This window comes from Prenolepis imparis, unplaced genomic scaffold (genome assembly GCF_030444845.1).
Source record: "Prenolepis imparis isolate NDT839.2.m4 unplaced genomic scaffold, iyPreImpa1.0 SCAF_4, whole genome shotgun sequence".
Classification (NCBI taxonomy): domain Eukaryota; kingdom Metazoa; phylum Arthropoda; class Insecta; order Hymenoptera; family Formicidae; genus Prenolepis; species Prenolepis imparis.
In genome coordinates this window covers 8,438,471-8,450,698 of record NW_028141162.1, presented here as the reverse complement: position 1 = coordinate 8,450,698, position 12,228 = coordinate 8,438,471, and the positions used below count along the sequence as shown (strand labels likewise).

General features: G+C 38.4%; 3 protein-coding genes across 8 annotated transcripts in view; 2 read left to right on the top strand and 1 right to left on the bottom strand.

The window, feature by feature from the left end:
* Positions 1-12,228, top strand: part of Ten-a (Teneurin-a transmembrane protein) — a 466,667-nt gene that overhangs the window by 50,507 nt on the left and 403,932 nt on the right. The gene's annotated exons all lie outside the window — the stretch shown is intronic.
* LOC145935111 (uncharacterized) overlaps positions 1-12,228 on the bottom strand; it is a 194,950-nt gene that overhangs the window by 48,576 nt on the left and 134,146 nt on the right. The window lies entirely within an intron of this gene.
* LOC145934935 (esterase FE4) lies at positions 4,394-7,273 on the top strand. The gene is made up of 9 exons (XM_083035848.1): positions 4,394-4,686; positions 4,843-5,131; positions 5,276-5,461; positions 5,548-5,747; positions 5,971-6,139; positions 6,218-6,384; positions 6,519-6,663; positions 6,807-6,939; positions 7,024-7,273. Exons 1-9 carry the CDS (start codon positions 4,495-4,497, stop codon positions 7,184-7,186), a joined length of 1,644 nt encoding a protein of 547 aa, XP_082891974.1. The 5' UTR covers positions 4,394-4,494; the 3' UTR covers positions 7,187-7,273.

The following is a 12,228-nucleotide window of genomic DNA, read 5'->3' as shown; positions in this document are numbered from 1 at the left end:
AAAACAAAACGAAATAAATATCTTTATATTTTACTATGGCTGGAAAGACGATTTCTAACAAATACTGACGCACGTCAGTGAACACACGTGTAACATAGCTGTGCTTTAATCGCTGTATTTATAGATTCTCTATGTATAATCTTGCTATAGACACAAAAAGTGCGCTTGTTCGATACAACGAGGATAAAATTTTATTTTCAGTTCTCCACATGTGCATGTATCTATCTCAAAAAACAATTACGTGAATCGTTATAATCGTGATTAAGAAAACATTATTACGCATATTTCTTTCTTTGCAAGCAGCTTCCGATTTAAATTGAGATGGATAAAAAAATCCTATAGGCTTGCGCCTAGTTAATTACTTTCTAATTGCTTTCTAACTGTAAATACGATATTACATTTTTCTCCATTTTGCTTTATTTTCTATTTTCTCTCGATCTTTATTTCAGTAGTATAATTTGTTCAATTTCAATCTAATGGTAGTATTATACTGTTGCGTAAGCCAACGCATTTACGTTGCATATGTGTACGTATGTGTATATGATTAAGAATAGCAATTGTATTATATTTCCGAATAATTCAACACTCTGCATTTCATTGATGTCACCAACAAGAGCTGTTTTCAATTATTGCACGTTTATGGATATAAATGTGATATATATATTGACACTCGAAAAGAGTTTAATTTAAGCTCGTCCGAGAGAGAACTGATCTTTAAAATCATATGTCGCCTATCATATTGCGTTACAAACAATATTCACGTTACAAACAATATACGCTTTAATATAATTCCGACAAAACATAAAACTACATTTTCCAATTCGCATACCATACGATTCTCGACTAGGGGCGATGAAACGATGGGTAAAAGGGTTCGCGCGCGAAACTTAATAAATTAATCCTGTGAACATGGAGTCGCGTTTCGCTGGTTATTCCGTGCGTGCATCATGGACACATGTACATATATGTATACGCGTTCATGACGGCAATGGCGGTCGGATGCAATACGTGCTCGCGGCTTTAGTAGTGCAAGTTTCGCGGAAAATATCAGTGTGCACAACGTTCTGTGTCCCTCCCCTCCCCACGTGATATATTTACTTAATAAACGTTCCCCGAACGGCAGGAAAATTTAAATTAAATTTATTCAGCGAAAACAGCGCGTAGGCACGAGGGCGGCCGCAACATTGTTTGCGGGCGAACGAAATGCACAAAACACGATGACAGTGCGAGAGAGCAAGTGCGCGTGGAATGAGGCGACCAGAAAGGACAAATGGACACGGAGGAAGGGAACAGGAGAGTTAAAGTAGTGAACGAATGGAGCGTGATAGAGGAAGATGGGCAGGGAAAAAGAGTGCTAAATATAACGCGAGAAGGAAAGAGAGCCGCCAAAAGAATCGACTGTTAAAATGAAGTGAAAAGCTCGAGAGAGAGGTGATGGCGCACTTGAGTGACAGCGGCTCGTTGAATTGGTCGTGGGAAGAAAAAAATGTAAAAATATGCTCTCGACATGCTTTCCATACGACGGAAATGTGTCAAATACGCGTGCTCTGTCCTCCGTTCGAGTTCGAGCCGGAACCATCAGGGGAGGAGCGATGATGTCGATGGCGCGCGATGGTGACAGTGTGTGGATGCAACGGCGCAACACAAAAAAAAAAAAAAAAAATTCATCCGCGTTCCATTTCGCGCCGGCTTTTGGCACTTGGCCGCCCGGTTGTCGCGTTGTTTTCGTATTATCTGAAATTTTTCCGGTGTCAGTGGCTCGTAATTCGAACGTACAACGATCGGTTAAACGGCTCACGACTGTCTGCCCATACGTTCATAAATTCGCGTGCGGGTCTCTTTTATTACTATCGCGATACGGTTCGCAAACTGTATAACCGCGTCTGCACGATTGAGCATTTAATCACTCGTGATGAAAAATTGTTTATTAATTTATTGCGTTTCTTTCATAAACTGTTTGTGCCTTGCGTGCAAAATGCATAATAAATTTACGATAATTTACATTAAAAATAAATTTTTTCAAATATATAGCGTGTGTAAATGTATCTACGCGAATTAATTGAGAGACAAACAATACTCTTTTCTTTGAAACAATGTTAACGATAAGAAGAAAGATTTGCCATTGTAACATAACTTGTCATCTTATTATATATAAGAGATAAAATAATGGTATAATTTAAATATCTGTTATACATCTACAGACTTGGACTAATTGTGAGTTGGTCGACTCTGGACGGATGCTGGCATTAACGTTCACCTCAAATTGCTACCTTCACACATCGCTTGTTTCTTGAAAATTAGCATGTTGATTAAAATTTGACTTGAAAGTTGCTTTGAAACGTGAAACTGGGCCATAAGTTTCTCAGGTGGAAAACGCGTAGAAGCGAGAGCCGTCGATGTCCGTAGACAAAGTGGTCATATTTCGCAAGTGTCCCATGTCTACCCTTTTGTCTTTTCCCTAGCGGCAACCATTGAAAGCAGCTTGCTGTAAGCGGATATTCTATTTAGGAAAAAAGTTGGAAGCATGCTTAAAGTTGGTACCTTGCCATTGTATATAAAACTGCTTATCGACCGGCTCGTCTCCTCCTTCTTTATTATATTAATCCACTTCGTTCGAATATATAAAACTTATTTATTTCTATATCCACATTTCTCGCGGATCAAAGAATATATAATGTACACATATAAACGCTTTTAAAATGTTTATTTAGCGAAAAAAAATACAATAATTTATATGATCGAAATAGCCGAAAGAAGCCTGACGCAGCGAATCGAATATGTATCTAGCAGCTGTTTTGTATTAGTTCAAGTCTGAATATGTGCGATGCCGCATTTTTGTTGAAAGCAATGCTTCGTCGTTTTTTCAAGAGAATCGTCGATGCCGGCGGAGGAACTCTTCATGGAAAATCACGTTGAAGTTTGAAAAATTCGATGGCACGCTCGAAACAGACTGAAGTTCACTCGGGGGAACGCTGGGTGGACGGCTCTGCAATTGCTCACGGAACGTATCTTCCTTCTCCCTGGCACGGCGAACAGATTGTCAGAGGAAACCGTCGGATCGTTCGTTAAAGCGGAAAATCACGCGCACGAGATTTACTCCGATTTCATATTTTTTTTTTCAATTGCGTCCACGCCGTTCGCTGATTTATCGCGCGTGACAGAAAGTGCTTCATTCCCGATTGTACATTAAATACTTATGTTACTAAATTTTTAAATGGAAAAGATTTCTTTCCGTTTTAAAACCTAAAAACTAGGATAATATTTTCAACGTCTTAATTGACACGTGAAATTACGTCGTGTTTGTCGCCGTGAATCTTAATTATGCTGTAAATTCGGATATTAATCCATTTTACATCGAAGAAATTCGTAATATCTCTCTCTCTTCTCGACCTTAATAATTACTACTTAACTCGTAAAATTTACATCAAGTACATGTCTTAATTATTGTGGCATACTATTCAAATTCGTTCTTAGTTTATGCAGCTTTATATACAATTCGCTTCATTTTTTCTCTTTATCTGCTATCCTATTTGCGCGAATATATATATACAATATATGTATTTATATATAAAGTTATAGAAATTCATTCCGAGTGCATTTTGTACGCACTGCCTTGAAATTCTATTTGAAATTTTTCGCCGCAACAATAATATTATGATTCTCTCTATATTTCTAAGACATATTCGAATATATAATATTATTATATAACGTTAACGCTTATCGAAAAAGTGTTCAATCACAAGCATGCTTAAAATAACTTGAGTGTAAAATTATTGTAAAATTACACATCTATAATCGATAAGTAGACAGATTTAATAGATAAAATGCAAAAGTGTTATCGTATAGAAAATTTCCAGGTTCATAATAATAAAGACGTTTCATGATTGTATAATTATTTATTGATAATTCATCAAAATCGTGCAAGATTTCCTATACTTTTTGAAATGCGCAAGACAATCATGTCGTTTAACGAAATATAATATAAATGACCACTTAGAATTAATTTATCAATGAGATAGATAATAACGCTGTTTATAAATAAGGTTTACAAATATCTAGGTCGTACTTATATGCATCTATGCATCTAATTGCAGAAGACAACAATGAAAAGCAATTTATCTCTTTTATCCAATAATTTTTGAAAAGCCGTACAGTTTGTACCTTACATACGGATTACAATAAATTTCAGGAAGTATATTATGAGTCTATAATGGAGATTATGTATCGAGGTTAAAGATAAACTGAGGAAATCCGACCTGACAATTCTGTTTGAAAACTCGATGTTACGATTATAGTTGACACGCGAGATTATAGAGGCATCTCATAAATTGCAATACAATAACCTGTTCACGCTATTATATTCTTTGAATTGTGTGCGTGTGTGTACGTGATTGCGTAAATATAATCCGCGCTATAACTTATTCTTCTGCTCATGAATGTGTGTTTCAACGCTATAAAAAGCGAACAACAAGACAATCATTTTGCAGTGTTAAAATGTGGTTCGACAAGTTCGTGTTTTGTGCGTTTGTGATCGCATGGGTCGATGCCGAGGAGGATATTCAATTAGAAATTCCTCAGGGATTTTTAAAGGGTCTAAAGACCAATACCGTTTTGCAGGACAAGTCGTACTTTAATTTCAAAGGAATACCCTACGCGAAACCCAATGTTGGTATTAATAAATTCCAGGTAAGATGATTATAAAAATTTACCTGCATGCATATACATATATCTACTTTAGTAAATTACGCATTTCTATATTTAAAATGCCAATCGAAATATTGGAAAAAGACTTGTATTCACTATTATTAAATAAATTAATATTTCGAGCCTTAAATTTGTAAGATGCCGGAGCCAGCTGACAACTGGGAAGGCATGTATGATGCAACTTATCATCGTTCGTCTTGTCCATTCTTCTGTATGATACAACAAGACATAATAGGCGAAGAAGATTGTCTTTATCTTAATGTTTACACACCGGTGTTGGACAAAGATGCTCGTATGGCCGTTATGGTATGGTTCCATGGCGGCTTTTTTAACAGTGGTCTCGGAGACGATCTTTTCTTTGGTCCTGATTTTCTAATCGAACAAGACGTCATCCTTGTAACGCTTAATTATAGACTCGGTCCAATCGGTAAGTGAGTATTGTTTTTCAATAATCTTAACATAAATCATTTATATGTATATAAGTCACACTGTGTTTAAATAATTGTGTTATCTTCAAAATTTTCAAGGCTCATAAGAATTGAATTACTGATTTATTTAATTACTGATTTAGGGTTTTTAAATACTGGTGACAAAAGTGCACCTGGTAACGCCGGATTAAAGGATCAGGTAATGGCCCTTAAATGGGTCAAGGATAATATACATTATTTTGGCGGCTGTCCCAACCGAGTTACGATTTTCGGCCAAAACGCGGGTGCAAGTTCCGTCCAGTTTCATATGATGTCTCCTATGTCGGACGGTAAGATTAATCGCAATAAATTCTTGATTATTGTATACACATATCAAGATAAAATATAACGTATATTAGAATTTATTGCGTTACAGGTTTGTTCAACAGTGCCATTCAACAGAGCGGAAACGCGGTGAATACATGGGCAATTTCTTATAATCCAAGGGAAATAGCCTTCAAATTGGGAGATAAGCTCGACATTGAGACGACTGATTCTGCCGAGTTGGTTGCTAAACTCGCGGAGTTTAATCCGAAAGAATTAATCGCGGCCAGTGATGAAATAATGAAGACCGAGGTATGTAATTTCTCTTTATAGCATTCATTAAATGTTATATTGCGCTCACTAAATGTAAACTAAATTTCTTGTTACGCATATATCAATATCAATATGAGAGGTAGCATTACGTTAATTTAAGTTTACGATACGAATGCACGTAGTATATACGTAGTCAACGCGGACATCAATTACACTAATGAGTACTGAGCGCCGATAATCGCATTCGATTATGTCATTGCAGAACACTATGAACGGCCGCTTATCAGCGTTCCTTCCATCGGTTGAAGTTGATCTAGGACAAGAAATATTTCTGCCCGACGATCCCTGGACGCTTCTGAAATCCGGAAAAATTGCCAACGTGCCCGTTATGGCTGGAATTACGACCGATGAGTCCGCTTTCTTCGTACAGAGTAATCACCAACGTGATATTACACGCGGTAGTTACACGCTCGGCGTCATGTAAACGATATCAAAACATCTGTTTCCAGTGATGCTCGGTAATATCGATCACATGAATGAGCACTTCGAGAACTTTCTGCCAGTCGACTTGAACGTAACCGATGCCGGGCATAAGAACGAACTAGGTGAAAGCCTGAAGAGCTTCTACTTCGGGGATAAGTCGATCTCCACGGAAACGACGAAAGAGTTCACGAAGGTGAGTACTTAACGTTAATCGCTTGACTTAACGTTCGTCCCGCTATCGTAAAAATTTGTGCAAACAGTTCCCTCCCCTCCACCCCTCTCGAGTTTAACGACGTGAATATTAACGTTGCTGTTTGTGCATTTTAGATGTTGAACGACATCATGTTTGACACAGCGACCGCACTCAGTTTAGATGTATTAAGCTCCCGAATTTCGGCTCCAATTTACGAGTACTTATTTTCTTACGAAGCTCCATTCGGTATGATAAAAACTCTGTTTCAAGTGGAGGATGGTGAGTTATGATTTCCATGTCGTAAAAAGATTATATTCGCTCTATTACAATTCATTACGTTATTGCCCTCGCGATACTGCAGTGAAAGTACATCCAATTTAATTAATTCTGTTTATTCATAATTGTTACCCCGTTCAACATAGGCGTTTCCCATGGTGACGATTTGACTTATGAATTCTACTCGGATGCTTTGAAAAATGTGCCACAACCCGATTCACCTGCGGAAAGAATGATGCGTATTTTTACCACTTTACTGGCAAATTTTGCAAAAGACGGGTTTGTGATTGGACAATTTTTAGTTTACTTTAAATTAATCAAATTGCAGGTATAAAATAGAAAAGCTAATTGTGATATTTTCAGGAATCCTACATCAAAAATGAATGAATATGTAACTGTAAACTGGGAACCCAGAGGTAAAGAAGATAACTACATGAATATTAATCAAGAGTTAAAAATGGAGAAAGGCTTAATGCAAGATAGATTAAACTTTTGGATGAATTTGTACAGAAATGTTCTTGGCTAAATATGAATATTAATTTACGAGGATGCAGTGCAAATATGATGCCCACATCAAACCTCATAATTAACAAATAATAATGTATAATTATTCTTATAAGGAACAATATGTATGTACAATATTGTATTATAAAAAGAAATTGCAAATATATTTAAATATGTTATCTGAAAGCATTAATGTGAAATGTCGTTTATCTTGAAAAAAGAGACATCGAAAATCAATATAATCTGAATTATAAAATATCTAATTAAAGTCGGCAATTAAATTTTCCAGTTTGATGTCAATAGTCTTCGATATCAAGCAGCATCGTCATAAAATTTTTTAATTCAATATTATTCAATATTATATACTTTCGCCGCTGTTACATCTTTGCGGCAAGCGAAATTGTTGAAAGAGAAACATCAAGTTCATATACATATATCTAAAATAGCAAAATTGTTGTGGGGAGGAATGTTGATACGACCTCGGGTAAATCCTTAGCAGTTGGTTACCGCGGTTGAGATTGGCAATTTGTTGTATCCCTCTCTCTCTTTCTCGCTTTCATACCACACACCTCATACCGTTTCTCGCGGTAGTCGAGATATATCTGGTGTGGCGTGGTTAGTCACGCACGCACGGTCTCTCGCACGAGTACATACAGCGACCCGTTGGCTGACGTATCGGATGAAAGGAAAATTTATGCCTTGTCAGAGCGTTACGAACCAAATGGTAACAAATAGGGGCCGCTGCACAGCCGCCGCGCCCGTCCGTCGCGGACAAGAAACTCTTCTGTCGTTATCGTGTATGCGCGCACGCGGCCAGGGGTGAACAATTCGCGGATATAATCGCGCGAAATGGAAATTATTGCGGCTAACGCGCCGCGTCGTTGCAGCTGTTACTCGTGTTGCCGCCAATATCCTTTTTCATGCAGGATCGCATGAAAAGTTTTCGTATAACGAGGTGAAATCGTGCGGACGAGATGCGCGCGGTGCAAGTTCTTTAACGAAATTATACGTTCGCTTTGGCAAAACACGAAATAATCGACAACTTTTATTCGCGCAATTTTATTCGAGCGGATCGGCAAGATATGATGCGCATATGTATGCATGTCGACGAAATGAATAAAGAATCGACGAATGGCGGTGAAACAGAAAATAGCGCGTATACATGACATCAATCTCGTGCGAAATACACATTTGATGCACGTATGCGTATATGACTGAAATTGTACAACCTTGAGACGACAGCTGTGTTTCGTCGCTTGCTATTTTATGATGTAATCACGAGCGGAATAGAATCGTCGCGAGCTGTGAATCGTTCGCGAGCTTTAACGCCTTGTTTTGAAGAGAGAGTTTTCCGCGGGAAGTCACGCGGAATACGAAAAACACACGGACATAGCCACGGGTATATTGATCGCCGGTATACGGGTGCAGTTTTGACTGCGGGACCTGTGCGCGCGAATGCAATCGATCATCTCGCCACGGGCGAAGAAAGTCTGCACCGGTGCCGACGCGCCTGAATAAGCGATATTGTTAAACGGAGTTTTCATTCTTCACCGTCAATGGGATTGCGCGCAATGATGTTGCTGTCTCTGCAGGATTGACCGATCGGAAATACCGGGAAATTGATGAGTCTTACGGGGTCTCTATAAAGCTCTCTCTCCCTCTCAACTTTCATCTCAACAATTTAATATCTCGTCTACACGACAGGGCGAAGAAACGTTATTTGCTCACGCGCCGTCTCGCTTTTGCGGAAGGAAATTTCGCTCGCGTTTTCTCCCGACGCGCGTTTTGACGTTTTCGCGGAAACGACGCGACGCGGTACAAATGGGAAAGGCGCATGAATAATATACGACGAGACGAGACGAGACGATATATAAATATATCGCTGGAAAACGCTCCTCAATATCTTAATCTGCTCCATTTAGCGTCATGGTTCTTCCGCGAACCCATTATGGGTTGGTACTCGGGCGTATTCGACGATACGACGCCGCCGTTGCCTATCCTAGACTAGGAGCCGTTATACCCGTCTTAACAAGCGGACAAACTCGGTTTGACGATGCCATAATTCGCACAGAAATGCGAAGCGCACTGAGCGCTTGGCGACGACACTTGACGAGATAAGCGTGCTTATTTACGATGGTTTGCAATTTGGAAACGCCAAGTTGTCAACTATTAGCCGCTCCGAGTGAACTTCAAAACTAGGTGATTTGATGAGAATTATTTGACGAGAGAATTATCAGCATTTACGATAATATGTATAGTTTCTCGGACGTTTACGTTATACAATCATTTTTTTTTCACTATGCGTGTCAACTGCTTATACTGTTCAATTGCGCGTGTGTCAGTTTTATCGCGCCCGACTTAATTAGATTTAATTCGGCTACAAATTATCCCTACCGTTCGTTTGAGCAGATAACGTTTAGATTATATATTAGTTACCGTGCATACACTCAGACATCTATCCTTTTCGACGCTCAAGGCGAATGCAACCCCTACGTGCGGTGTAGAGTCTCAGACAAACATTTACGTTTCTAGCCTGGCGCGGCAATTTCTCCAACGTAATGCATTTGATCGCATTTGGATTAGTCCCGATCTTTAACCGCAGTGTGAATATTGAAATCCTTAGATCGTGTCGACCCAATTTGAACGTCTCTTAATCTCATTGAATATCATAAGAGAATGTATAGTCTATAGATAACCCGTGGTAGCCTGAATTAGATGATCTGCGATTTGAGCAGAAATACACAATTTTTATTCGATTAATAGATCATTTTTATGTACATTTGGTTGGTGCAAATGAAAAAAAATACACGACACACGCGCAGTGATTTAATTTGTTATATACAATGATTTTTTTAGTCATTTGAGTATATTCTATCTAAAAAATAAAAATATATATAGAATAACGTACGCTGAAAAATATTACAGTAGCAGCTGGCGAACAAAAGAGAATTCGCAACAAATCTACAGAACGAAAGGAAATTAAAATGACAGTCGACTCTGCAGCGCGCACCGTCCTTCTTTCATATGGGTAAAAAATTCGGTCAAATCTCTGAATGTGTTCAATGAATGCGCGAAACGGCGAGGCAAAATTAGTTTATTCGAATGAAATGTCACGCGCATCTCTCTCTCATTTTTTTTTCAAGGCAGTATTGAATTTGCAAGCCCTTCATATTCTCTTCTCTCTTCGTAAATTATTTTCAATATAAAATTTTTGTATCTTAAATTCTCACAGAAATCCAAATCGCGATTCTCGTGTAACGATAACTTGTTTGAATTAATATTAGTGCATGATATATACTGTATTTTATCTTTACTTTATTTTTATCTTTAAAAAAATATTGAAATTAATGCTTAGAGAATAATAAAATCCTCTTAATGAATCATTATGGGAAACTGTGTGACTTAATACACGGTAAATGAGTTAGATGTTAGTCGTTTAACGATAGTTCCTGACAAATATGAGGGACAGTATGAAACAACGCAAATGTTTGTACTGTATTACGGCGCAGCTACCGCACCCATTTCCGACAATGTGTGTGCACGTGACACACGCGAGTATATACATACGTTTTAATGTTCGCGCTCTATATGTGGATCGCGATAAAGTAGGAAAAATGAAATGCTATTGATCCATTAACGACTTGGTCGATAAATAATAATGGCTTAACGATTTCCTATAATTATGAGTGGTAGCTCGTAATTGAACGTGTAGAGATTTATCGTTTGTGGCGCAGTGTGTGTGTATATTTTCATCTCCACGATACTCACTTTTTCGACCAAAACGCGCGACTTTCGCTTCTATATAAAAGCGTATCCATGTATTAAAATTATCCCTGCAGTAAAAGCTGATTAAGTATTCGATAGAAGTTAATGACCATTTTACATCGTTGAATAATTTCTCCGGACGTTGTAATAACTTATGAAATTTCTACATAAACCCGTCTAATATCGTAACATTGAGTAGAGATACGAGAGGAGAGAGAATGCATACGATATTCTACATAATAAACATTGTGCTCTATATTCTATACATTGATATACGTAACACATGCTTTCGCATATGCACAATACATCCACTGATCGCCTATTATTTATATACGTACATAGTTCCGAGAGAATGTTGGTTCAACATCACAATTAAATCCATATTCCCTCATTTATGCGATATATAACATTTATGCGACATACACGTATGATACAGCGTAATACCGCGATCCGATCAAAGATGAATTTAATTACGATTAACAGTACTCATCTATGTTAAACATAAAGCGCTGCTTTCTTTTTTTTTTCTCCCGCGAGCCTTTGCAACGCGCACGTAATTTGCAAAACACCGAGCAAATAATTCTATGATGTATTTACAATTTATATTATCGTTATTCAACGCCGACGCGGTGACGGCGCGGCGTAGCAATCGAGCCACGTTGGTCGGATGTCATTGTTTGCCCATCCCCTAAGGCTAACCACCGTCACCCACAATATTACAGAATTACTACATGCCCCGTCCGTTCGTCGTCGCCTCTCGCTCGAACCAATATCGTGTACATTACGTACGTACATCGGCGGACTCCGCCGCCTCCAATATTAGTTCCGATGCCAGTGCGGAAATTGCATTGATAATGCTAATTAAATTGGTTTGTTTGTTAATTGGACCTGTAAAGGTCCCGATCCTTGTGTGTGTCCTGGTAGATTACCCCGGCTATCGATCCATCGGGACGCGTTCGGCCGCGTTAAATCAAGCGTGATCCTCGGCACCGGGTCGATATATACAATATGTTGTTACCCTCTCCGCTCTACGTTCCGTGTCACATATAGTTTTGGAGAACAATTTTCGATTTACCATCGTATCGCACGTTTATATCGCGTCGGATATTGGATAGTGTCGAGTTAATTACCAGATTACGTATCACGTCGTGCGCCAAGGTAACTTTATCTGTCCCACTTCAGATATACATATATACGACGGGTTTAAGTATAAACAAGTTATTAATTGATTGGATCAATGTAATCAGCTGTGTATGTAGCTACATACACAGCTATATACACAGGAACGTGCAAATGCAC

Bases quoted from the DNA above. Each gene is read 5' to 3' on its own strand.
- LOC145934935 (XM_083035848.1), top strand. From the start codon at position 4,495: ATGTGGTTCGACAAGTTCGTGTTTTGTGCGTTTGTGATCGCATGGGTC. The intron at 5,462-5,547 runs GTAAGATTAATC...ATTGCGTTACAG, and splicing joins GATGTCTCCTATGTCGGACG to GTTTGTTCAACAGTGCCATT. The intron at 6,140-6,217 runs GTAATCACCAAC...ATCTGTTTCCAG, and splicing joins GTCCGCTTTCTTCGTACAGA to TGATGCTCGGTAATATCGAT.